Source organism: Protopterus annectens, chromosome 10.part0, assembly GCF_019279795.1.
Source record: "Protopterus annectens isolate FY-2018-M chromosome 10.part0, PAN1.0, whole genome shotgun sequence".
Classification (NCBI taxonomy): Eukaryota; Metazoa; Chordata; order Ceratodontiformes; family Protopteridae; genus Protopterus; species Protopterus annectens.
Window position 1 is genome coordinate 1,721,425,117 of NC_056744.1, and position 27,451 is coordinate 1,721,452,567.

The window sequence follows — 27,451 nt, forward strand, 5'->3', positions numbered from 1 at the left end:
CAGATGTCAATCACAGGGATCTTACAGGTCAAAGCAATGGGGTGCCTCCACCTCCAAATCTGCAGGTAACAAAGCACAACCCTACAGTAAGCAGTCTCAATGACTTCTCTCTTCCATCTCCAAGCACTTATCTTTTGGCAGCCCCCTTGGGGGAGAAACTAGCACGTCATGCTCAAAATTGGCAATTAATTACCCAGGACAAGTGGGTATTAAACATAATATCCCAGGTGTACAGATTTCATTTCCATACTTTGCCAATTTCAGACAGATGGCAAGATCTGCCACAAAACCAGTGGGCAGAGGCCCAGAAACAAGTCATGTCCCTCATGGATATGGGGGCTATTCATCCGGTACCAGAAAAGGAAAAAGGACAAGGATTTTATTCAGAACTTTTCCTGGTACCCAGAAAAGACAAATCATGGTGTCCAATACTGGACTTATCGATTCTGAACACGTTCCTGGACATTCCAAAATTCAAAATGCTGACTTTGCAACAGCTACTGCCTATGCTAGGCAAGAATGCCTGGATGTTCTTCATCTCACATTGCTGCAGTCCTTACATATGGGTAGTCCGCTGTCCTCGGTCGGCCCGAATACCAAAGTATTAGGCTGACGTCGGTCAAGGCGCTTAAAACTGACATCAGGACGTCAGGGTACAAATGCACATGACCGACGTCACATCCTCAGTCTTTTTTGCCGCATGGTCCGATGCAGAAGCAGCGTTGCAAGTGCCGTTCGGCGTTCTGAAATTTTTCGAGTTCGGAGTTTCAGACCGAATCCAAGTTGGCTAAGTACCCCGTTGGGGAATATTTTGTTTTTTTCTTGCCTCAGTGTATTACCGGATGTCAGAAAAAGTGAATAGTTATATTTCTTGTGGGAAACAGATACCGCATAGGGATTATCATTCTTTGTGCATTCCTTGTTTGGGGCCTGCACACGACGTGTCGGGTGTCGCTTTGTGCTAGGTTTAATAAGCGCACTATTAGCGAAGGTTAGATTGTGCTAGGCTGGTCTTGAGCGGTGCAATTATAACACGCCGCCGGATACTCCGCCCGCTTCCACGAAGAAGCGCAAAGACAAAGCGGTTAAACCCAGGCAAGATGAGTCATCCGTTCCGGACGCCGGTTCTTTAGAGGCTTCAATGGAACCGGTGGTTCCGATGGAGTCTTCTCTGGAGTCTCAGGGGGAGACCTTGATTTTGCAGGATGTGGCCTCTCAAGAGGCAGGCCAGGCTGAAGGGGCTTCTCAGGTTTCTGTACTCCCCTCCCTTCCCAGGGTGGTTAGGCCCTCTCCTTCTGTTTCCAAGGCTTCTTCCAGAGGCAGGCCAGGTTTAGCTTCTGTTGGTGTCTCTCCTAGTTCAGCAGGGTCTGTGCCTAAGAAGCACATGCTTAAAATGGCAGAAGATTTGATTACTCTGATTAGAGGTTCTTTGCCCCCTCCTGATAAGAGGCCTAGGGTGGAGCCAGAGTTGGAAAGCTTTGAACAGGCTTCGGATGCTTCAGAGTCTTCGGCTGAAGACTTGCAGGAGTACACTCCTTATTCTGATTCTGATGCAGAAGATTCCACTCCTTCTGCTTCTCCTCCAGAGGATTTTTCTTTTTCAGAGACACTTCATTCTATGAGGGAACATTTTAAGTGGGAAGGTCAGGACTTCTCTGATTCACGGAAAAGGCTTAGGGAATTTTTGTTTTTACCTCAACATAGGCCCTTAGCTATACCTCCTGTTCTGGATGTTGTGCAAGATGTATTTTCAGAGGCGTCACTTAATCCTGATTCTCTGCCTCCTGCGCCTGTTAAACCGGATAGGTATTACAGGTTGCCTGAGGCTCATAAATATCTTTATAAGAGTCCTAGGGCGGACCCAGAAACTATTAGCCAGGGACCTAAGGGTGTCAGGGCCTCGGTTGTAAAGAATCTGGTTCCTCTAGATAAAGAGGCCAGAGCTTTGGATAGATGGGGAAAGAAGGTCTATACATCTTCCACCTTAGCAATGAGGGCTTTGAATTGCCAGTTTCATATGTTGAAATATCAGAATTTTCTTCTTTCTCAATTGAAATCTAAGGTGGATGCTCTGGCAGAAGGCATTGAGTGTAAAGAATTACAAGATTTGGTGCATGTCTCTGAACAGGTGGGTAAGCATTCTTTACAGTGTGGTTTTGATGCTTTGCAGGCCTCTTCTAGGGTGGCTGCCACTGGTTCAGTTCTTCGCAGGCACGCCTGGCTTAAGGATCAGAATTTATCTGACCATGTTAAGACAAGGATTTTGGATGCTCCTTTGCAGTCTGAAGTGTTGTTTGGTCCACCTGTGGAGTCAGTCTTGAAGAGAATGGAAGGCAAGGCTAAGTCTATGCAGACTGTTAAAGATTTTTTGCAAGTTCAGCCTCCGAAGTTTAGTAGAAATTGGCCTGCTAAGGGGTGGACGTATCCTTCTTCTGATTCTCAGTCTAGGGGTAGATCTAGACGTGGTAGGGGCAGAGCTCAGAGTTCCTTCAGACCTAGAACATGGAGTTCACCTGCACAATCTTCGAGTGAGGGCAGGGGCCAGTCCTTTCGTAAACAGGCCCAATGACCTACTGTTTCAGCTGCCAGATCCTTCTTGCCTGGCAGCACCTTTGGGAGGACGGTTGGCACTCTTCAAGGAAAATTGGATTTTAATTACCCAGGACAAATGGGTGTTGGATATCATACACCAAGGTTACAAGTTTTATTTCCATACCTTGCCTCCTTTCAAAGGCATGCCAGACGTTCCTCCTCAGCAAAGACTAGAGGCTCACAAACAGATTTCTCTACTACTTCAAATAGGAGCTATACAACCGGTCCCTCTGCCAGAAGTGGGCCTAGGATTTTATTCTCGCCTGTTTCTAGTACCGAAGAAAGGGAACACGTGGAGACCAATTTTGGATTTATCTATCCTCAACACATATCTGGACATTCCCAAGTTCAAAATGTTGACGTTACAACAGCTTTTACCTCTGCTGGGCAAAGATCACTGGATGGTGACTCTGGATCTCAAGGAGGCTTACCTTCATATTCCTATCAGGCCCAGTTGCAGGAAGTATCTGCGTTTTTGGGCTGGGACTTTTCATTATCAGTTCTCTGCATTGCCCTTTGGCTTATCTACTGCGCCCAGAGTGTTCACAAAGGTTCTGGCTCCAGTGATAGCTTTCTTCAGGCTAAGAGGAATACAAATCTATCCTTATTTGGACGATTGCCTGATTCTGGCTCAAGAAAAGGACAAACTTCTTCATCATTTACAGTATGTGATGGCAGTGTTAAGATGCCTAGGGTATTCTGTGAACGAAATAAAGTCCAGTCTAGTACCCTCTCAGGACATGTGCTTTCTGGGTGTGAGACTGAATACAGCATCCCAGATGGCCTTTTTGACCCCGGACAAACAAAAGAATCTTTCTCTTTATTTCCATCAATTGTCTCGTCAGTCCAGGCTGACTGCAAGGACAGTCCTTCAAGCCTTGGGGTTCATGGCATTTTGTATTCTGTTACTTCCCAATGCCAAACTGCATATGAGGAAGCTACAATGGTATCTCAAAAATGTATGGGACTAACACTGCCAAGATATGGACACTGTCATTCAGATAATACCTTGCATTCAAAAGGAATTTTTGTGGTGGGCTCAGGAATGTCACCTAAACAAGGGACTCTCTGTGACCCGACCAGAGGCGAGTCAGGTTCTAACGACAGATGCCTCAGACAAAGCTTGGGGAGCTCATCTAAATGGAAAATGGGTACAAGACACGTGGCCTGCCAGACTTCAACATTTACATATCAACTTGAAGGAGATGTTAGCAGTCCAATTTGCATTGATAGCTTTCAAGGATTTACTTCGTCCAGGGCAGGTGTTGATTCAAACAGACAACACAACTGTCATGTGGTACATCAACAAGCAAGGGGGGACACATTCTTACCCTCTATGCAGACAAGCAATGATTTTGTGGGAGACTGCTCTCAGTTTGCAGCTAAATCTTCAGGCAAGGTTTCTGCCAGGAGCACAGAACTCCTTAGCAGATGTATTGAGCAGACAAAACATGGATCCCCACGAGTGGAAATTGGATCCTCATGTATTTCAAAAATTGACAGTGTTATGGGGAACTCCAGACATAGATCTGTTCGCTTCTCCACTAAATTACCAGTTGCCAAAGTTTTGCACAAAAAGGTTTCATCCCACAGCTTGGAAAGTGGATGCTCTCTCATTCAATTGGAGCAATCTTCACGTGTATGCCTTTCCACCTCTGCCTCTCCTCCCAAAGGTACTCCTGAAGGTCAGACAGGACAAGCCAACCATGATTTTAATAGCTCCGGATTGGCCTCGACAGCACTGGTACCCATTACTGAGAAGTCTGGTACGGGAGCCTCCATGGCCTTTGCCTTCGATTCCACACCTGCTGTCTCAGGAGAACAATCACCTACTCAATGTCAAACTTCAGTCTCTGCATCTAACAGCCTGGCATATTCTGTTTTAAATCCTGAAGGGTCTGAGCTTCCACAACAAGTTTTGAATGTTATTTTGGAGGCCAGAAGGCCTAGTACAAGAAAAGTTTACGCAGATAAATGGAGGAGATTTTTCATTTGGAGTACAGCAAAGGACTTTGATGTTTCTAAACCTAATTTAAGTGTTGCTCTTCAATACCTTACTGAGTTATTGGACAAAGGTTTGTCCTTCTCCTCTATAAAGGTTCACGCTGCAGCAATTTCTGCTCACTATGACTGTGACCCGCCATTATTTTCTCATCCTTTGTTTAAGCAATTCTTTAGAGGGGCAAAGAATATAAGACCCCAACGTAGAGCTCCTCCTCCTGCTTGGGATCTCAATTTTGTGTTGGAGAAACTCACTCTACAACCTTTTGAGCCTGCAGCTACTGCCGAGTTGAAATATTTATCATGGAAGACTGCTTTTTTGTTGGCCATTACCTCTGCGAGAAGGGTTTCTGAATTACAGGCCCTTATGGCGGTTGAGCCTTTCTTAATTTTCCACAAGGATAGGGTATCTTTGCGTACTAATCCTTCCTTTATGCCTAAAGTGGTTTCTAGTGTGGCTTTAAACCAAACTATTCATTTGCCTACTTTTTATGCAAACCCCAAAATAAAGGGGAAAAGATTTTGCACACTTTGGATATACACAGACAGTTGCGATATTATTTGAGCAAAACTAAAGGGTTCAGGCAGTCTCAGCAGTTATTTGTTTCATTTGCTTTGGGTTCTCAGGGCAAACCTGTTTCAAAACAAACTATTTCTAAGTGGATTGGTTTTTGTATTGCTTTCTGTTATTCCCATCATGGTAAGGAGATTCCAGCTGGGATTAGGCCTCATTCCACTAGGGCTACTGCCACTTCTACAGCTTTTTTAAGGGGGGTGGCTACTAAAGATATTTTGGAGGCAGCTACTTGGAGTTCAGTGCATACTTTCTCTAAGCATTACCACCTTCCACTTTACTCTAAATCTAGGGCTGGATTTGCCACTGCAATTTTACAGGGCATTTTGGCAGCTCCTAATGCTTTATAGTTTTACCATCCTCCCTTACCTCTGCTTTGGGATTCTACCCATATGTAAGGACTGCAGCAATGTGAGATGAAGAACATAGTACAGATGTTCTTCATCTCACATTGCTGCAGTCCTAACACTTGGGTAGTCCGCTGTCCCAGTCGGCCCGAATACCAAAGTATAAGGCTGACGTCGGTCAAGGCGCATTTGTCTGACATCAGGACGTCAGGGTACAAATGCGCATGACCGACGTCATATCCTCAGTCTTTTTTGCCGCATGGTCCGATGCAGAAGCAATATTGCGAGTGCAGGTTGGCGTTCTGAAATTTTCTGAAGTCGGAGTTTCAGACCGAATCAAAGTTGGCTAAGTACCCCGTTGGGGAATATTTTGGTTTTTTCTTGCCTCAGTATTTAACCGGATGTCAGAAAAAGTGAATAACTGTATTTCTTGTGGGAAACAGATACCTCATAGGGATTACCATACCTTGTGTATACCTTGCTTAGGGCCTGAGCACGACGTTGTTGGCTGTCGCTCTTGTGCTAGATTTAACAAACGCACTATTAAGAGACGATTAGATTGTGCCAGGTTAGTTTTTGGGAAGCGTTGTAATTATAACATGCCGTCGGATGCTCCGGCCGCTTCTAAAAGCGCAAGGACAAAGCAGCGAAGCCTAGGGTGGAAGAACCGTCTGTCCCGGACGTCGGTTCTTTAGAGGGCTCGGTGGAGCCGGTGGTTCTACCAGAAGTTCCTTTGGATTCTCAGGGAGAGACTTTACTGTTACAAGATGTGTCCTCTCAGGAGGTAGGCCTGGCTGAAGGGGCTTCTCAGGTAGCTGTTCTCCCCTCCCTTCCTAAGGTGGTTAGGCCCTCCCCTTCTGTTTCCAAGGCTTCTTCCAGAGGCAGGCCAGGGTTAACTTCAGTGGGGGTCTCCCCTAGTTCTTCAGGGTCTCTGCCTAAGAAACATATGCTTAAAATGGCAGAAGATTTGATTACTATGATTAGAGGTTCTATGCCCCCCCCTGATAAGAGGCCTAGGGTGGAACCTGAACTTGAGAGCTTTGAGCAGTGTTCGGAGGCTTCTGAGTCTTCGGCTGAAGACTTGCAGGAGTATCCTCCTTATTCTGATTCTGATGTGGATGACTCTACTCCTTCGGCTTCTCCTCCTGAGGATTTTTCTTTTTCAGAGACTCTTCATTCCATGAGGGAGCATTTTAAATGGGAAGGTCAAGATTTCTCTGATTCCAGGAAAAGGCTTAGGGAATTTTTGTTTCTACCCCAGCATAGGCCTTTGGCTATACCTCCTGTTCTGGATGTGGTAGGGGATGTTTTTGCAGAGGCTTCCCTGAACCCTGATTCTTTGCCTCCTGCCCCAGTTAAACCAGATAGGTATTATAGGGTGCCTGAAGCTCATAAGTATCTTTTTAAGAGTCCTAGGGCAGACCCAGAAACTGTTTCTCAGGGCCCTAAAGGTGTTAAGGCTTCTGTTGTTAAAAATCCTGTTCCTACTGATAAAGAGGCAAGGGCTTTGGATAGATGGGGAAAGAAGGTGTATACTTCTTCCACTTTAGCCATGAGGGCTTTGAATTGCCAGTTTCACATGTTGAAATAACAAAATTATCTCCTTTCGCAATTGAAGTCTAAGGTAGATGCTCTGGCGGAAGGTATTGAGTGTAAAGAGTTGCAGGATTTAGTTCATGTTTCTGAACAGGTGGGTAAGCATTCCTTGCAATGTGGTTTTGATGCTGTGCAGGCCTCTTCGAGGGTGGCAGCCACTGGTTCTGTTCTTCGCAGGCACGCCTGGCTAAGGGATCAGAATTTAGCTGAACATGTAAAGACAAGGATTTTAGATGCTCCTTTACAATCTGATGTGTTATTTGGTGCGCCTGTGGAAGCAGTTTTAAAGAAAATGGAGGACAAGGCTAAGTCTATGCAGACTGTTAAAGACTTTTTGCAGGTTCAGCCTCCAAAGTTTAGTAGAAATTGGCCTACTAAGGGGTGGACATATCCTTCTTATGATTCTCAGTCTAGGGGTAGATCTAGACGTGGTAGGGGCAGAGCTCAAGGTTCTTTTAGGCCTAGAACAGGGAGTTCACCTGCCCAGTCTTCTGGTGAGGGCAGGGGTCAGTCCTTTCATAAGCAGACCCAATGACCTGCCTTTTCAGCTGCCAGAGCCTTCTCGTCTGGCAGCACCTTTGGGAGGAAGGCTGGCACTTTTCAAAGAAAATTGGAGTGTTATTACCCAAGACAGATGGGTATTGGATATCGTTCACCACGGTTACAGGTTTTATTTCCATACCTTGCCTCCTTTCAAAGGCATGCCAGACATTCCTCCTATACAAAGAAAAGAGGCTCACAAACAAATTTCTCTGTTACTCCAGATAGGGGCCATTCAGCCGGTTCCTGTGCCAGAAAGGGGCCTAGGATTTTATTCTCGCCTGTTCCTAGTACCAAATAAGGGGAACACGTGGAGACCAATTTTGGATTTGTCTATCCTCAACACTTATCTGGACATTCCCAAGTTCAAAATGTTGACGTTACAACAGCTTTTACCTCTGCTGGGCAAAGATCACTGGATGGTAACCTTAGATCTCAAGGAGGCTTACCTTCATGTGCCTATCAGACTCAGTTGCAGGAAGTATCTGCGTTTCCGAGCTGGAAATTCCCATTATCAGTTCTCTGCATTGCCCTTTGGCTTATCTACTGCGCCCAGAGTATTCACAAAAGTTCTGGCTCCAGTCGTAGCTTTCTTCAGACTAAAAGGAATACAAATCTATCCTTACTTGGACGACTGTCTGATTCTGGCTCAAGAAAAGGACGAGCTTCTTCAGCATCTGGAATATGTGATAGCAGTGCTAAGATGCCTGGGGTATTCTGTGAACGAAATAAAGTCCAGTCTAGTACCCTCTCAAGACATGTGCTTTCTGGGTGTGAGACTGAATACAGCAGCCCAGATGGCCTTTTTAACCCCGGACAAACAAAAGAATCTGTCCCTTTACTTCCATCAACTATCTCTTCAGTCCAGGCTGACTGCAAGGACAGTCCTTCAAGCCTTAGGGTTCATGGCATCTTGTATTCTGGTGCTTCCCAATGCCAAACTGCATATGAGGAAGCTGCAATGGTATCTAAAAAATGTATGGACACAGCACTGCCAGGATTTGGACACTGTCATTCCAATAATACCTTTCATTCAAAAGGAATTTTTGTGGTGGGCTCAGGAATGTCACCTAAACAAGGGACTCTCTGTGACCCGGCCAGAGGCGAGTCAGATTCTAACGACAGATGCCTCAGACATAGCTTGGGGAGCTCATCTGAATGGAAAGTGGATACAAGACAAGTGGCCTGCCAGACTACAGCATCTACATATCAACATGAAGGAGATGTTAGCAGTCCAGTTTGCATTACTGGCTTTCAAGGAGTTACTTCTTCCAGGGCAGGTGTTGATTCTAACAGACAACACAACTGTCATGTGGTACATCAACAAGCAAGGGGGAACACATTCTTATCCTCTATGCAGGCAAGCAATGATTTTGTGGGAAACTGCGCTCAGCTTGCAGCTAAATCTTCAGGCAAGGTTTCTGCCAGGAGCACAGAACTCCTTAGCAGATGTGTTAAGCAGGCAAATCATGGATCCCCACGAGTGGAAACTGGATCTTCATGTATTTCGAAAATTGACAGTGTCATAGGGAACTCCAGACATAGATCTGTTCGCTTCTCCACTAAACCACCAGCTGCCAAAGTTTTGCACGAAAAGGTTTCATCACACAGCTTGGAAAGTGGATGCTCTTTCTCTCAAGTGGGAAAATCTTCATGTGTATGCCTTTCCACCTCTGCCTCTCCTCCCAAAGGTACTCCTAAAGGTCAGACAAGACAAGCCAAGGATGATTTTGATAGCTCCAGATTGGCCTCGCAACACTGGTACCCATTACTGAGGAATCTGGTAAGGAAGCCTCCATGGCCTTTACCTTTAATTCCACACCTTTTGTCTCAGAGGGACGGTCATCTACTCAATGTCAAGCTTCACTCTCTTCATCTAACAGCCTGGCATATTCTGTTTTGAACCACAGCAGGTCTCAACTTCCTCAACAAGTTTTGAATGTGATTATGGAAGCCAGAAGACCTAGTACACGTAAAGTGTATGCAGAAAATGGAAGAGATTTTTATTTTGGAGTGCAGCAAAGGATTTGGATGTTTCTGAGCCTAATTTGAGTGTGGCTCTTCAATATCTTACTGAGTTATTGGACAAAGGTTTGTCTTTCTCTTCCATTAAGATTCATGCTGCAGCAATTTCAGCTCACTATGATTGTGACCCACCATTGTTTTCTCATCCTTTATGCAAGCAATTTCTTAGAGGGGGAAAGAATATAAGACCCCACGTAGAGCTCCTACTCCTGCTTGGGACCTCAATTTTGTGTTGGAGAAACTTACTCTACAACCTTTTGAGCCTCGGCTACTGCTGAATTGAAATTCTTGTCATGGAAGACTGCTTTTTTGTTGGCCATTACTTCTGCAAGAAGGGTTTCTGAATTGCAGGCCCTTATGGCGGTTGAGCCTTTTTGATTTTCCATAAGGATAGGGTATCATTACGTACTAATCCTTCCTTTATGCCTAAGGTGGTTTCTAGTGTGGCTTTAAACCAAACTATTCATTTGCCTACTTTTTATGCAGATCCCCAAAATAGGGGGGAAAAGATTTTGCACACTTTAGATGTACACAGGCAGTTGCGTTATTATCTAAGCAGGACTAGGGATTTTAGGCAGTCTCAGCAGTTGTTTGTTTCTTTTGCTTTGAGTTCTCAGGGCAAGCCTGTGTCAAAACAAACTATATCTAAGTGGATTGGGTTTTGCATTGCATTTTGTTATTCCCATCATGGCAAGGAGATTCCAGCTGGGATTAGGCCTCATTCCACTAGGGCTACTGCCACTTCAACAGCATTTCTAAGGGGGGTGGCAACTAAGGATATTTTGGAGGCAGCTACGTGGAGTTCAGTGCATACTTTCTCCAAGCATTACCACCTTCCTCTATTCTAAATCCAGGGCTGGTTTTGCCACTGCTGTGTTGCAGGGCATTTTGGCAGCTCCTGCTGCATTATAGTTTAGCCATCCTCCCTTACCTCTGCTTTGGGATTCTACCCAAGTGTTAGGACTGCAGCAATGTGAGATGAAGAACATAGTACAGTTTTGTACCTACCATAAATGTAGATGTTCAAGATCCACATTGCTGCAGTCCAATTCCTCCCTCCTTCCCTCTGTGTTTAGGGGTGGTTGTGTGGGTGGGGTTCTATTTTGTACATTTGTATATATTGTACATATATTAGGTACAGGAGTGTTTGGTGTTTTTGGTTTTGGCCTTATCTTTTAGGGTCTTCTGACATCTGGGGCAAGAAAAGACTGAGGATATGGCGCCGGTCATGCGCATTTGTACCCTGGCGTCCTGATGTCAGACAACGACCTTTATTCGCCCCGCCTTGGCTCAGCCTTATACTTTGGACTGGGACACGACTGGGTTGTTGGTGTAGGATGTATGCAATGTGGATCTTATAACATCTACATTTATGGTAGGTACATTTGTACTTTTGTACCTATGTAGATGTTCAAGATCCACATTGATGCAGTCCAATTCAATCCCCCTCTTCCCCTGTAGTGAGGGTGGTTGTGTGGTTTGGTGGTAAATAATATTGTATGGTTGGTTGGTGGGGGGTTGTTGGTTGTTCTTTGCTGTTTTTTTGGCCTGGCTCTTTTTAGGGCCTTCTGAGAGGATATGACGTCGGTCATGCGCATTTGTACCCTGACGTCCTGATGTCAGTTTTAAGCGCCTTGACCGACGTCAGCCTAATACTTTGGTATTCGGGCCGACCGAGGACAGAGGACTACCCATATGTAAGGACTGCAGCAATGTGGATCTTCGAACATCTACATTTATGGTAGGTACAAAACTGTACTTTAGTAACTCTAGATGTAAAAGAGGCATACCTGCATATCCCAATAAGGGAATCTTGCAGAAGATACCTCTGCTTCAAAGCAGGTTTTTTGCATTACCAATTCTCTGCACTGCCCTTTGGCTTATCTACTGCGCCCAGGGTCTTTACCAAGTGCCTGGCACCAGTAATTGCATTCTGTAGACAAAGAAACATTCAAATGTATCCTTATCTAGACGATTGTCTCATTCAGGCAGAGGACAAGGACACTCTTCTTCAACATCTGGCATTTGTAAAAAGGCTTCTAGCATGCCTAGGGTACACCATAAACGAAAAGAAATCACAACTGGTACCCTCTCAAATAATTACATTCCTGGGTGCAAGCTTGAATACAACTGCCCATATGGCTTACCTCACGCCAGACAAACAAATGCAATTGACAACATACTTCAAACAAATGGCAACAAAAACCCAGTTATCTGCAAGACAAATTCTGCAGGTTTTGGGGTTCATGGCATCCTGCATTCTACTAATTCCATATATGAGACTGCATATGAGGAAACTTCAATGGTACCTAAAAAGTTTATGGAGTCAACATTGTCACAGCCTGGAAGCAATGATTCCTCTCATTCCCTGCCTACAACAGGAGTTTCTTTGGTGGGCAGAGACATGTCACCAAATCAAGGGACTGTCATTCACTCTACCCCCTGCCACCCAAACCTTAACTACAGATGCATGAGACTATGCTTGGGGGGCCCAACTGGCAGGGAGATGCAGTCAGGGCAAATGGAGCCCAAACCAAATGCAACTGCATATCAACCAGAAGAAATGCTAGTGTTCAGAATGCTCTGACAGCCTTCAAGGACTTACTTCATCCAGGACAACTACTGATAAAGATGGACAACACCACAGTTATGTGGTACATAAACAAGCAGGGGGGGTACCCATTCCTACCCCCTTTGCAGACTAGCCATGGCCTTGTGGAACACAGCCTTGACTTAGCAAATACATCTTCAAGCTCAATTCCTGCCAGGAAAGAAAAATACCCTAGCAGATGACCTAAGCAGAAATCTTATGGACCCGCACAAATGGAAACTGGATCCACAAATCTTCAGCATGTTAACACATAAATGGGGAAGCCCAGACATAGATCTATTTGCATCTCCCCAAAACTATCAGTTGGACAAATTCTGCACAAGAACTCCTCACAAAAAAGCATGGAAAGTGGATGGTCTATCCTTCAGCTGAAAAAACCTATCAGTCTATGCATTTCCCCCTCTGCCTCTACACTCCAAGGTTTTACTAAAAGTCAGACAGGAAAAAACAAAAATGATTCTAATTGCTCTGGACTGGCCTCGCCAACACTGGTACCCGCTTCTAAGGAATATGTCACACCTTCCTCCGTGGTACTTGCCTCAAATACCTCATCTACTGTCTCAGCAGAACTATCAAATTCTGCACACTCAGCTCCAAACTCTGAATCTTGCAGCATGGCTAATCAGCTAATTATTCAAACCACATCTCTCAGTAAACCTGTGATGGATGTCATTTTGGAAGCCAGAAGGCCTAGTACTAGGAAAATCTTATGCTGATAAATGGAAGAGATTCTATGCTTGGAACCAAGCACAAGGAATAGACACAGCAAAGCCCAATATTCCTCAGATTTTACAATACTTAACTGAGATGCTTGACAAGGGCCTATCTTTTTCTTCAATAAAAATCCATGCCTCTGCCATCTTGGCTCGTTACAGCACAGAACCTCCCCTCTTTTCTCATCCACTGCTAAAACAGTATCTCAGAGAGGCCAAAAATTTAAGGCCTCCCAGGAGAGCACCAACTCCTGCATGGGACCTTAATTTTGTGCTGGAAGAAGTCACCCTGCCTCCTTTTGAACCAGCAGCTACTGCGGATATAAAATGTCTTTCTTGGAAGACAGCTTTTTTTTTTTGGTAGTCACTTCAGCTACAAGGGTTTCAGAACTGTAGGCTCTCATGGCAGTGGAGCCTTCCATTATATTTTACCCGGACAGGGTGGCCCTCAGAACCAATCCTTCTTTTATGCCTAAGGTGGTATCCAGTGTGGCTCTTAACCAGACTATTCACCTGCCAACTTTTTTCCCAAATACGCAGAACAAGGGGGAGTGGATTCTGCATTCACTGGATGTACACAGACAACTAAGATTCTACTTAAACAGGACAAAATCTCTAAAAGTCTGAGCAACTACTGGTAGCATTTGCTGCAGGATCAGAGGGGAAGGCTATATCAAAACAGACTGTTTCTAAATGGATAAACCAATGCATTCGTTTCTGTTATTTACACCATGGTAAACATGTGCCCAAGGGGATCCAATCCCATTCCACCAGGGCTGCCTCTACTTCAGCAGCTTTTCTCAGAGGGGTCCCAACCAAAGACATTCTAGAAGCTGCTACTTGGAGCTCTGTTCATACGTTCACAAAGAATTATCATTTACCTCTCTTCTCTAAATCCAGGGCAGGCTTTGCCACTGCAGTCCGGCAGGGCCTTATAGCTGCTCCTAATGCTATTTAGTTCCATCCTCCCATCCATAGCTTTGGGATTCTACCCAAATGTAATGACTGCAACAGTGAAACATGAAGAACATAGTACAGTTGTGTACACTTACCATAAATGTAGATGTTCGAGTGTATTCACTGTTGCAGTCCGGGTTACCCACCCGCCATCCCCCATTCTATACCTTTTCTTTCCTTCACTGTACTCAAAAGCCTTTGTGGTATATTTGCTTTTAGTTGAAGGTAAATTTTATGTTTCTAAGGTGCATTTATATATTTGCACTTTATTTATATATTTTTGCTCCCCATTTGGGGGGCACCTGACATCTGGTGCAAGAAAAACTGATTGAAATGGCGTTGGCTGCATGTTTTATACCCCTGATGACCTGACGTCATGGAAGAGGAGACAGTAACTGACGCAGGACCCAAGACTTTGTTATTCAGGCAGACTGAGGGCAACCTGCCAGCAGATTACCCAACTGTAATGACTGCAACAGTGAATACACTCAAACATCTACATTTATGTTAAGTGTACACAACTGTACTGTCTTATGACACAACCAACTGTGCAGTACAGTGCCTGTCTGATAACACTGACAGTGCTATCTGTGCTGATGTGGTGTACTGTCCTTATGAACAGGCATTGTGTCTTCTCCCTGTTTAGTGCTACCACCACTCTGATTGTACTGTCCTTATGAGCAGGCATTGTCTCTTCTCTCCGTGTAGTGATGCCAGTGACATATTGTCCTTGTTATTACAACTGTGATCCACTTATGGCATAGTGCGTAAAGTAAGAACCTGTCTTCCTCATTAGTGATGTCCACAGATTTATGACTGAAGTTCCCTCCCACAGCACCACCACTGTATTAATAGCCTTCACAAATACTGTTAACCGCCACAGAAATAATGGAAAAGTCGTATTTGTTACCTTTCTTGACCTTTCTATGGCCTTTGATATGATGTCGCATAGTAAACTTATTCCAGTTCTTTCTGAATTTAACATCAGTCAGCACTCTTATCTCTTGATTTCAAAGCTACTTATCAGGTTGCCAGCAAGTAGTCAAATAGCAGAAAGATCTCTTCCCCCTCCTTCCAGTTACAATAGGAGTTCCCCAAGACTCCATTCTAGGACCACTACTTTTTTCAGTTTTCACCAACAAACTACACACTTCCTCTCTTCTTGCCTCATTTATCCAATATGCAGACAACACTACCTTAATTTGCTCTGCCTCCTCCCTTCATGAGCTATAGTCAATTACGCAAGATTCATTTCTCTCGGTTGAAGCTTGGCTAACTAACAAAGTCCAATCTAATTGTAAACCCAAGCAAAACTGAACTTCTATTTAACCCAGCAAAAATCACCTCAGCTAACCCCTCCTTCAATGTTTTGTTCAAAAACAAGACCATCATTTGTCCTGTATCTTCCACCAAACGTCTTGGTGTCGAAATGGACTGTAATATGAAATTTGGACCCAGTCCATAAAAATTGGGTATTCTCTACAGAAATAAACAGTGCCATACTAAACAAAGTCTACCATTGCACATACCCATCTCATATCTACACTCCCGTATGCCTCCCCTGTACTCACAAATTTGAAAAAGTCTGAAACCAACAAACTCAATTCCTGTTATAATAAAGTAGCCACGTTTGCCACTGATTCTCTCCCTAAAGGTCACACCATTGCTCAGCTCTTAAAACAACTCAATTGGCTTGAACTTCCACATTTGCTCCTTTATAATCAACTGATCTTTACTCACAAAGCCCTTTACCAACCTGATAAACCCCCTGTGCTGCAAAAGTTAATACTCCCATACTCAAACAACAGATCACTCCATTCAGGTAACAGGCTACTACTACAGGTAACTAAAGCCAATAATGCAGCCGGTGATTCCCTCTTCTCCGACTTCATACCCAAAACATGGAACTCACTCCCCCACAATATAGTATCCCAGTCTTCCTTAACACAATTTAAACATGCTGAAAACTCACCTGGCTGATACATGGCTATGCTCCTGTGCCTGCCCTGGTTAATTTGCCCCATAATTGTAAATTTAACTAAGGCACTGCATCAACTAAGCTACCAAACTGCCTCCTTTTCAAACTCGGACTCAGCTCATTCTGCAACACTAAGTAGTCTGCAATACTGTACTCATAACTAAAGTGTAACAGCACCTCTGATCATATATCTCCTAACCTACTACTTTCTGTATACACTATAACCCCAACTGCTTCTTCTCATATGTACCTTAAGCAGTACCTTTTATCAACTGGTTTCTCTCTCACATTTGCTCCATCTCTACAGTGTATATTGTCTGTTACCAGATTATACTATGCTCACACTGTAATTGGTTGCCATATCTGTATCTAGTACATGACATCACTGTAGTAGACATTTTGTCATTGTTGTAATATTATTGTAAATGTAAATTGGATTTCTATGTGTATCCACTTTTTATTATTGCACTCTTACCTTATTTGTGGAGCTTTTCTCCCCGGCCCTGGCCCCGGACCTGTGTCCAGTGGACTTTCCCGGTTAATAAATATAAAATAAATAAACTTGCTGTTTTTTTCCTTCCGGGTTCTGGTGATTACTCCTTCTACTGGACATCAGCTCATCCCCAGAGTCATCATGACTGTCTTCCTTTGGAACGACCTCAACTTCCAGTTGAACATGATGACCACATTCTCATCATGCCCACACTTCCATTTTTTTTTCATTGTCATGAAATTCATGGTCCGGATAGTAGAGATGCATGGGACACACTGCGGGATTTTGTCTTTTTATTGATAATTAGCTCACTTACACTGTCTCATCACACTTCCTGCAGTAAAAGGATAACAAGTGTAGGTAGCCACGTACATTGCCTTTAATGTCCATGTGATGGACATAAATATGTGGTGAAAAACTGACAGACTAGTACTGGGCACTTATGTATTGTACCTGATGAATTAGATGCAGTAAGAACAACTTCCTGGCCACTGTGAATAATTTAATGAACATAGTACTGGGGTTGTATGATACAAAACATATTTGTGCACTGGGTGACATAAACAGCAGAGGAAATACCTTGAATATGTGCAGTTGCCCTGCCACACACCCAGGCAAATGTGTGTAAATAAGATGAGCATTTTTTCCCAATGCTGTCAAATGACCGTTTGCAGTTTGTACACACATGGCAATATTATTGCGAAGTTAAAACCCCACTAACACAGCACCCGCATATACATTAGCTATAGCAGAGTACTTCAGATAAACATACTAGCAACCTTTCCAATTTCAAGAACAATCTAACGAAATATGTATCTGATGCCTAGAACTGTACATACACAACCCTCATAACAGATGCATGGCCACCTACTCAGTATAACTATGCCTTTTTCACTCTAAATTCACTAACACCTCCATATCTTAGCAGGTAGTAATGGCCTAACATCAAAAAAAGTTCTCACTTTAATAATACCATGCTACTAATTTATGCTCTTCTACCTCCTCAGCCAACACTTACTACTTTTTATTTTTCTCTCTTGTGTCTGTCAATAACATTCCCATCTTTCTAATAATAGTCAACTCTCTCCATCCATGTCCTTAATTTCCCCTCCTGCCTCATTACTTCTCCTCATCTCATTCTATTCCTCTGTCTATTTTGGCAGCAGAATACACTATCATGTTCACATCCATACATTTATTGAAAATATAGAAAAATATTTTAAATAACTATGTATTAGTTTGCTTGAAAAATGCTGCCCACATCTGTAGTGTGAATTGCCACTTGCAGTATATATATTGTATTTTTAATACTCCTGTAAATGTATATCAATATGTTTGTGTTATCTGTTGTAGGAATGTTCTCCCCTTGTATATGATTACTATTCAGCAGCTGCAAAATGATTTTATGGATATGATTAAACAGGTGTTTGCCTGATCCACTGTGGTTTTATGTCACTTTAAGTTCCAGTGCCTGGTGCCTTGTGCTTTGTGTTTGTTTCCTGTTTTTTTTTTTTTTTTTTTAGCACCTAGACCTCCATTTTTCTTTTGTGGTTATGATTTTATGTGTTTTTTTGTGGTCATCTTTCTTCCCAACTCATTGTAAAATATTTAATCTGTTGCAGGGCTTCCTCCTCTTGTATATTATTGCTCAAATACTGTTAAAATATTTTGAATCCGTTCTAGCTCAAGTGGGCCACTAATCTGTATGTGTGCATATGAAATACAGTCCACTGTAAGGAAAACACTGCAGGCCTGATGAGGTATTGGATGAGTGTTGTTGTTCCTTTAATAATAGTAACGGACCTTTGTTAGGTAATACAGTTTTAGAACCATTTCCTTTTTGTACAGCAAGAGTACCAGTCAACGTTGTGCATTCATTAAAATCTCATTTGCGACATAATGCCTCAATATTCTCCACTGTTAGTAGTTGTCGAAATATCTTGTTTTATTAAAATCAAAGTGTAAGAATTTGTACTAGAAGCAGTATATTTTAATGATTTAAGAATAAAAATATGAATGAAAATAAAATTAAAAGTGTTTATTGAACCTGTGAAAAACAGTTGTGATATTTTAAATAAATAAAATGGGACTTTTGAACTAATAGAAAAGTTGGGACCATCACCTAAGATAGTCTTTAGTAAAGGAAAAAGCATCAAGAACATTATTTGAAAAAAACAAAACAAAAAGCAAAAATCACACTTTAGTCGGGAGCCAATGGAGTAAAATGAAAACGTGTGGTGCATGTAAAGAGTGCAGATACATATTTGAGACCATATATGTGAAGGTAGGGAACATCAGTAGAACTTTTTCAATACTAGGCACATTTGACTGTTACACTAAGGGAGTAATATATGTTGCACTTTGTCGTGTACATCTTTTTATATAGCAAAGACAAAGAATTCTATCAAGAAAATATTATATCAGCATAATTATGCCATTAGGAAAAAAGATAGCATCAGTGCTCTTTTTAGACATTCTGAGAATTGTCTTAATTTAAAAAAAATTGTGTTCTGTGTTGTGGAGAAAGTATCAATGAATGATAGAGGGAGCAACTGGGATTCCGACTGGGAATATCGGGAACCCTTGGCAAATTCTTCTGAATGCCTCACAGAGTCCAGGGATAAACGACCATACATCTATATATAGTTTATTACCTTTAAAAGCAGGCACAATTTGATACCTTTATTTAGTTAAACTATCACACCTCTTTTTCACTGTATCAGTAAACATTTAAGCTCTCCCTTTCCACCGTAGGTGCCAGTCCAGATGTAACTTTCCATTGGTCCAGGTTGAATTTGAATATGATCAGGGATAAACTCTGCTTCACAAGGATAATAGGATAAAGTAGGACTTGTCTCTGAGACCTGTTCTTTCTCTCCAGCATGTTCTATGTATGTTGCAAACAAGGTATAGTTCCTTTGATCACCTGTTTCTAACGCTGTTAGACATACAGATGTGCAATAAGTCCATTAATACTAGATCAGAGGATGACTTGTAAACCAGGCACAGATGACCTCTTGGTGGTCCGTAGAAGACCAAGTATAAAGATAAGGCTTTGAGGCCATCTGCATATTCCATGTGGTTAATACCTTGTATTCTTTAGTGAGACATTTCTTTGGGTGCTCTGTTTGTAGCATATGCCTGGTCAGGCACATTGCAAAGGGGGAAGTGTACTCAATGGCTAGTCTTATGAGGGCTGAGTACAGTGGGATAATGACATTCATAGACATGGATGAAATACTATTGCTTGTAAGATGTGTAACACAGAATTATTTCTTTACACCAGTTGACAAAGAATGGTCAAAGACCAAGTCTCTATTCACATATGCTCCCACATCCCTAATCACGGAGTCTATTCTTTGGGTGTCTTGTCTATGTGGTTATTTCTTGGAATGGCTGACTTTCCAAAGGATAGTATTATACATTTTGTGGAATTCAGTTTTAGACTATGGCACTAGAACCAATTAGGCCTAGCGGTAAGCCCTCCTTGAGTGACCTGTCTTGAGGTATGACTATTTTTGATGACTGTTGAGGCACCTCCACCTTTTGTCCCTTCCTGTGTGGTAGGTGGTGCAAATGTGTGGAAGGCATTATAGGCTTGCACTACTGGGTGCTCTCCAGGGCTTTAAAGTGTGACGTTGTAACTAGGTAGATGTCTGCATTCTCCAGGTTGGGAAGAACTTACAGGTTGTGGAGTTTAGACTCCTGATATTGAGCAGTAATACCTTTAGATTGTCCTGGGTCGGTTTTGCTATGTTAGAAGGTTTATTTGGATGTTCTTCATCTCACATTGCTGCAGTCCTTACTTATGGGTAGTCCGCTGTCCTCGGTTGGCCCGAATACCAAAGTATTAGGCTGACGTCGGTCATGGGCGCTCAGCCCTGACATCAGAGCGTCAGGGTATAAAAGTGCATGACCGACGTCATATCCTCAGTCTTTTTTGCCGCATGGTCCGATGCAGAAGCAGCGTTGCAAGTGCCGTTCGGCGTTCTGAAATTTTTCGTATTCGGAGTTTCAGACCGATACCAAGTTGGGCTAAGTACCCCGTTGGGAATATTTTGTTTTTTCTTGCCTCAGTTATTTACCGGATGTCAGAAAAAGTGAATAATTGCATTTCTTGTGGGAAACAGATACCGCATAGGGATTACCACTCGCTTTGTATTCCGTGTTTGGGACCAGAGCACGACGTAGTTGGGTGTCGGTTTTGTGCTAGGTTTAATAAGCGCACTATAAAACGAAGGTTAGATTGCGCTAGGTTAGTCTTTGGCAAGCGGTGTAATTATAATATTCCGTCGGATCCTCCGACGCCCGCTTCCACGAAGAAGCGTAGAGACAAATCTTTAAAGCCTAGGCAGGATGATTCGTCCGTTTCGGACGCCGGTCCTTTAGAGGCTACAGTGCAGGTGGATCCGGCTGAAGTTTCTGTTGAGTCCCAGGGGGAAACTTTGATTTTACAAGATGTGGCCTCACAGGAGGCAGGTCAGGCTGAAGGGGCCTCTCAGGTTACTATTCTCCCTTCTATGCCTAAGGTGGTTAGGCCTTCTGCTACTGTTTCTAAGGCTCCTTCTAAGGGCAGGTCTGTTTTGCCTTCCTCTGGTGTCAGTTCTGGTTCTTCAGGGTCTGTACCTAAAAAGCACATGCTTAAAATGGCGGAAGATTTGATTACTTTAATTAGAGGTTCTATGCCCCCTCCTGATAAGAGGCCCAGGGTACAGCCAGAGTTGGAAAGTTTGGAGCAGGCCTCAGATGATTCAGAGTCTTCTGCTGAAGACATTCAAGATTTTCCTCCTTATTCTGATTCTGATGCAGAGGATTCCACTCCTTCTGCTTCTGCTCCAGAGGATTTTTCTTTTTCAGAAACCCTACACTCTATGAGGGAGCATTTTAAGTGGGAAGGACAGGATTTTTCAGATTCAAGGAAGAGGCTCAGGGAGTTCTTGTTTTTACCACAGCACAGACCCTTGGCTATACCTCCTGTTTTGGATGTTGTTCAGGATGTTTTTCGGAGGCTTCATTTAATCCAGATTCTATGCCTCCTGCACCAGTTAAACCGGACAGGTATTATAGGGTACCTGAGGCTCATAAATATCTGTATAAGAGTCCTAGGGCGGACCCAGAAACTATTAGTCAGGGGCCTAAGGGTGTTAGAGCCTCTGTTGTAAAGAATCCAGTCCCTCTAGATAAGGAAGCTAGAGCTTTGGACAGATGGGGTAAGAAGGTGTATACCTCTTCTACTTTAGCAATGAGGGCTTTAAATTGCCAGTTTCATATGTTGAAGTATCAGAATTTCCTCCTTTCTCAGCTAAAATCTAAAGTGGATGCTTTGGCAGAGGGCATAGAGTGTAAAGAATTGCAAGATTTGGTGCATGTATCTGAACAGGTGGAGAAGCATTCTTTGCAGTGTGGTTTTGATGCTTTACAGGCTTCTTCTAGAGTGGCTGCCACTGGTTCAGTTCTTCGTAGGCATGCCTGGCTTAAGGATCAGAATTTATCTGAACATGTTAAATCTAGAATTCTGGATGCCCCTTTACAGTCGGACGTGTTGTTTGGTTCCCCTGTGGAGTCTGTTTTGAAAAAAATGGAAGACAAGGCTAAGTCTATGCAGACTGTTAAAGATTTTTGCAGGTACAACCTCCAAAGTTTAGTAGAAATTGGCCTACTAAGGGTGGGCCCTTCTTCTGATTCTCAGTCTAGGGGTAGATCTAGGCGTGGTAGGGGCAGAGCTCAGAATACCTTCAGGTCCAGAACTTGGAGTTCGCCTGCTCAATCTGCTGGTGAGGGTAGGGGCCAGTCCTTTCGTAAACAGGCCCAATGACCTGCATTTTCAGCTGCCAGATTCTTCTTGCCTGGCAGCTCCTTTGGGAGGAAAACTAGCTCTCTTCAAGCAAAACTGGCTTTTAATCACCCAGGACAAATGGGTATTGGACATTATAAACCAAGGCTACAAGTTCTATTTCCATACATTGCCTCCTTTCAAAGGCATGCCAGGCGTTCCTCCTCGGCAAAGGATAGAGGCTCACAAACAGATTTCATTACTTCTTCAAATGGGAGCTATACAGCCAGTCCCTCTGTCAGAAGTGGGTCTAGGATTTTATTCTCGCCTGTTTCTAGTACCAAAGAAAGGGAACACGTGGAGACCGATTTTGGATTTATCTCTCCTCAACACTTATTTGGACATTCCAAAGTTCAAAATGTTGACGTTACAACAGCTTTTACTTTTACTGGGAAAAGATCACTGGATGGTAACTCTGGATCTAAAAGAGGCTTATCTTCATGTTCCTATCAGGCCCAGTTGCAGGAGGTACCTGCGTGTTCGGGCTGGAAATTTACATTATCAGTTCTCTGCATTGCCCTTTGGCTTATCTACTGCGCCCAGAGTGTTCACAAAGGTTCTGGCTCCAGTGATAGCCTTTTTCAGGTTGAGAGGAATACAGATTTATCCTTATTTGGACGATTGCCTGATTATTGCACAAGACAAGGACAAGCTTCTTCAGCATCTACAGTATGCGATGGTAGTGTTAAGATGCCTAGGGTATTCTGTGAACGAAACAAAGTCCAGTCTAGTACCCTCTCAGGACATGTGCTTTCTGGGTGTGAGACTGAATACAGCTTCCCAGATGGCCTTTTTGACCCCAGACAAACAAAGAAGCCTTTCTCTTTATTTCCATCAAATGTCTCTACAGTCCAGTCTGACTGCAAGGACAGTCCTTCAAGCCTTGGGGTTCATGGCATCTTGTATTCTGGTGCTTCCCAATGCCAAACTGCATATGAGGAAGCTTCAATGGTATCTCAAAAACGTATGGACACAACACTGCCAAGATCTGGACACTGTCATTCAGATAATACCTTGCATTCAGAAAGAATTTTTGTGGTGGGCTCAGGAATGTCACCTAAACAAGGGACTCTCTGTGACCCGACCGGAGGCGAGTCAGATTCTAACGACAGATGCCTCGGACAAGGCTTGGGGAGCACACCTCAATGGAAAATGGGTGCAAGACACGTGGCCTGTCAGACTTCAACATTTGCATATCAACTTGAAGGAGATGTTAGCAGTCCAATTTGCATTGATGGCTTTCAAGAATTTACTTCACCCAGGGCAGGTGTTGATTCAAACAGACAACACTACTGTCATGTGGTACATCAACAAGCAAGGGGGAACTCATTCGTACCCTCTTTGCAGGCAAGCGATGATTTTGTGGGAGACTGCTCTCAGTTTACACCTCAATCTTCAGGCAAGGTTTCTACCAGGAGCACAGAACTCCTTAGCAGATGTATTGAGCAGACAAATAGTGGATCCTCACGAGTGGAAATTGGATCCTCATGTATTTCAAAAGTTGACAGTGTCCTGGGGAACTCCAGACATAGATCTGTTCGCTTCTCCACTAAATTACCAGTTGCCAAAGTTTTGCACAAAAAGGTTTCATCCCACAGCTTGGAAAGTGGACGCTCTGTCATTCAGTTGGAACAATCTTCATGTATATGCCTTTCCACCTCTGCCTCTTCTACCCAAGGTACTCTTGAAGGCCAGACAAGACAAGCCATCCATGATTCTAATTGCGCCGGATTGGCCTCGACAACACTGGTATCCACTACTGAGGAGTTTGGTACGAGAGCCTCCATGGCCTCTGCCTTTGATTCCGCACCTTTTGTCTCAGGAGGGCAATCACTTTCACAATGTCAGAATTCAGTCTCTGCATCTAACAGCCTGGCATATTCTGTTTTAGACTCTGGAGGTTCTCGGCTTCCACAACAAGTTTTGAATGTTATTTTAGAGGCCAGGAGGCCTAGTACAAGGAAAGTTTACGCTGATAAATGGAGGAGATTTTTTATTTGGAGCAAAGGGAAGGACTTTGATGTTTCCAAGCCTAATTTAAGTGCTTCTCTACAATATCTTACTGAGTTATTGGACAAGGGTTTGTCCTTCTCTTCCATAAAGGTTCATGCTGGAGCCATTTCGCTCATTATGACTGTGTCCCTCCTTTATTCTCTCATCCTTTGTTTAAGCAATTTCTCAGAGGGCAAAGAACATAAGACCCCCACGTAGAGCTCCTACTCCTGCTTGGGATCTCAATTTTGTGTTGGAAAAGCTTACTCTACAACCTTTTGAGCCTGCAGCTACTGCCGAGTTAAAGTATTTGTCATGGAAGACTGCTTTTTTGTTGGCCATTACTTCTGCAAGAAGGGTTTCTGAATTACAGGCCCTTATGGCAGTGGAGCCTTTCTTAATTTTCCATAAGGATAGGGTATCTTTGCGTACTAATCCTTCCTTTATGCCTAAAGTGGTTTCTAGTGTGGCCTTAAACCAAACTATTCATTTGCCTACCTTTTATGCAAACCCCAAAATAAAGGGAGAAGATTTTGCATACTTTGGATATTCACAGGCAGTTGCGTTATTATTTGAGCAGAACCAAGGAGTTCAGACAGTCTCAGCAGTTGTTTGTTTCTTTTGCTTTGGGTTCTCAGGGTAAACCTGTTTCAAAACAAACTATTTCTAAATGGATTGGGTTTTGTATTTCTTTCTGTTATTCCCATCATGGTAAGGAGATTCCGGCTGGAATCAGATCTCATTCCACTAGAGCTACTGCCACTTCTACTGCCTTTCTAAGGGGGGTGGCTACAAAGGATATTTTGGAAGCAGCTACCTGGAGTTCAGTACATACTTTTTCTAAACATTACCACCTTCCTCTTTATTCTAAGTCTAGGGCTGGATTTGCCACTGCAATATTACAGGGCATTTTAGCAGCCCCTAATGCTTTATGATTTTGCCATCCTCCCTTCCCGTTGCTTTGGGATTCTACCCATAAGTAAGGACTGCAGCAATGTGAGATGAAGAACATAGTACAGTTTTGTACCTACCATAAATGTAGATGTTCAAGATCCACATTGCTGCAGTCCAATACCCTCCCTCCTTCCCCACTGTAGCTTAGCATGGTTATATGGTTTGGCTGATGGTTGTTGTTGGGCATATTTTTTGGGAGGTACTCTGTTTTTGGCTGTGGCCTTTCTTTTTAGGGCCTTCTGACATCTGGGGCAAGAAAAGACTGAGGATATGACGTCGGTCATGCGCTTTTATACCCTGACGTTCTGATGTCAGAGCTGAGCGCCCATGACCGACGTCAGCCTAATACTTTGGTATTCGGGCCGACCGAGGACAGCGGACTACCCATAAGTAAGGACTGCAGCAATGTGGATCTTCGAACATCTACATTTATGGTAGGTACAAAACTGTACTTTTCCATTACCTAAAAAGGCACTATGGAGGTGTACAAAGTTTTAGCCAATATTTGAAATCCTAAAGTGGACAAGTGCAGACCTTCCCTGCTGAAGCAGCATGGTCCGTCAACCATACCTCTCAAGCTTGCAAATATTGTACCCCCTTGGAATGACACAAAAAACTAAGAAGCTGTGAAAGTCAGTAATCTTCTGTGAATATTGTGTCATCATCATCTGAGAAGGTAGAATGCTGCTTATTGGTAGGCTCATACCAGTCTATGGCAGATAGTCTGAAAGCTCCATTATGTCTCTCTTCATATAGTCCAGAGGCATGTGTCGGGTCATTTACATCCATATGTATGATGAGAAGTCAACTGGTACTTGTGGTTCATTGACGTGTGTGTGTGTCTGTTTCTGTGTGTGTCTGTCTGTGTGTGTGTCTGTGTATCTGGTGGATTCTTGTCTCTGATATGCAGGTGACCATGACAGTGTCTTTACATTTGTTTTCTCTTTTCCTGTCTTATACTTTCTGTATAACTTTCCTTCTTTACCACAGTATGACATAATAGCGATGAAACTTCTTCTTTTTACCATTACATGCGTGTCTTTACAGTCACTATTCTGTTATTTCCTCTTCTTTTCTGTAGTAAATCAATTCTGTTTTTTACTTTTTTTTCCTAATTTTTGTGTCTTCAACCATTTTTTTGTAATCTCTGAAGTTCTCTCTTTTTCTTTTCCTATGTATAATATGTTGTTGTTGTGTCTTTTGGCTTTTCCTGGTTAGGGGTCGCCACAGCGGAACTCTGGTCCGCTAATGATTGGCAGTAGATTTTTACGTGCCGAGTTACCGGCCCTGACACACAACCTTCAGCAAAGGTACACCCATTCACGCATGCCTCCACACAGAAGACGCTCTAGCTGAGAATCGAACAGGACAACCATTCCTATGTATAATATATTGTCTTTTTATTCGTGTTAAAGGAGTACTTTAGATGAATGGCATGTAATATTGTTTTCTCCTTTTTTTACACGCAGGATACAAAATCCCCCAAGATAAACTATTATTGCTACTTAGAGAAGACAATGTTAAGCTGCCAGACGGTGATGTGGAAGAGAGAAATACTACAGAACAGACAGGATTTTTTGAAGACGAGCTGAACAGTAAGTGGACAGCTTATTAATGATGCATTTTGTGAAACCGTTTCCAGTTGATGTAGATCTGGTATTTTGAAAAGTCGGAGAAAGATATATGGTTGCAGGATCAAAAGATGAGACGGTAAATTATGGCAATAGAAATCCTAGATAAAATGTGCTAGTGTAACAAGGTAATGATACAAGTAAAATGCAGTTATGTAAGAAGTATTTTTCTCTTTAACCTAGACAGGTTTATTACAATAAAAACTGAACATAGTATTGGTTGATATAATGAAAGACAAGCTGACACTTTGGATAATGCTACTTTTTTAGCTTTTTGACAAATGTGATAACATTTCGGAATTTGGACAGTGTGGATAGTTCCAAAAATAGCGTTTGTTACAATATAATGAGGTAGACGGGCTCTGACTCCTCAGAGTTTGCAGTTTCTGAACGCCATGATTCTTGGTATTTCCTTTTAATGAAAGGTTAATGTAATATTTTATTGGGCACAGCTTGTTTTAACAGAAGGGTAGGATGTGGTTATTGGCAAAATATTTAATAACTCGCACATTTTCTTGAGTGATTAAAGGGGGTTTATTGATAATCTACCATATGAAAATAGTAGAGAAAAATCAATAGTAACAACAATAAATAGTTGTTTAAATGTATGGTCA

General features: G+C 42.9%; 1 protein-coding gene across 1 annotated transcript in view; it reads left to right on the top strand.

Annotated features, from left to right (window-relative positions):
- Positions 1–27,451, top strand: part of LOC122814469 (zinc finger protein 845-like) — a 781,911-nt gene that overhangs the window by 709,446 nt on the left and 45,014 nt on the right. Inside the window, exon 13 of the mRNA XM_044087049.1 lies at positions 26,676–26,801. Coding sequence (XP_043942984.1) covers positions 26,676–26,801 — 126 coding nt within the window. The remainder of the gene's footprint in view (positions 1–26,675; positions 26,802–27,451) is intronic.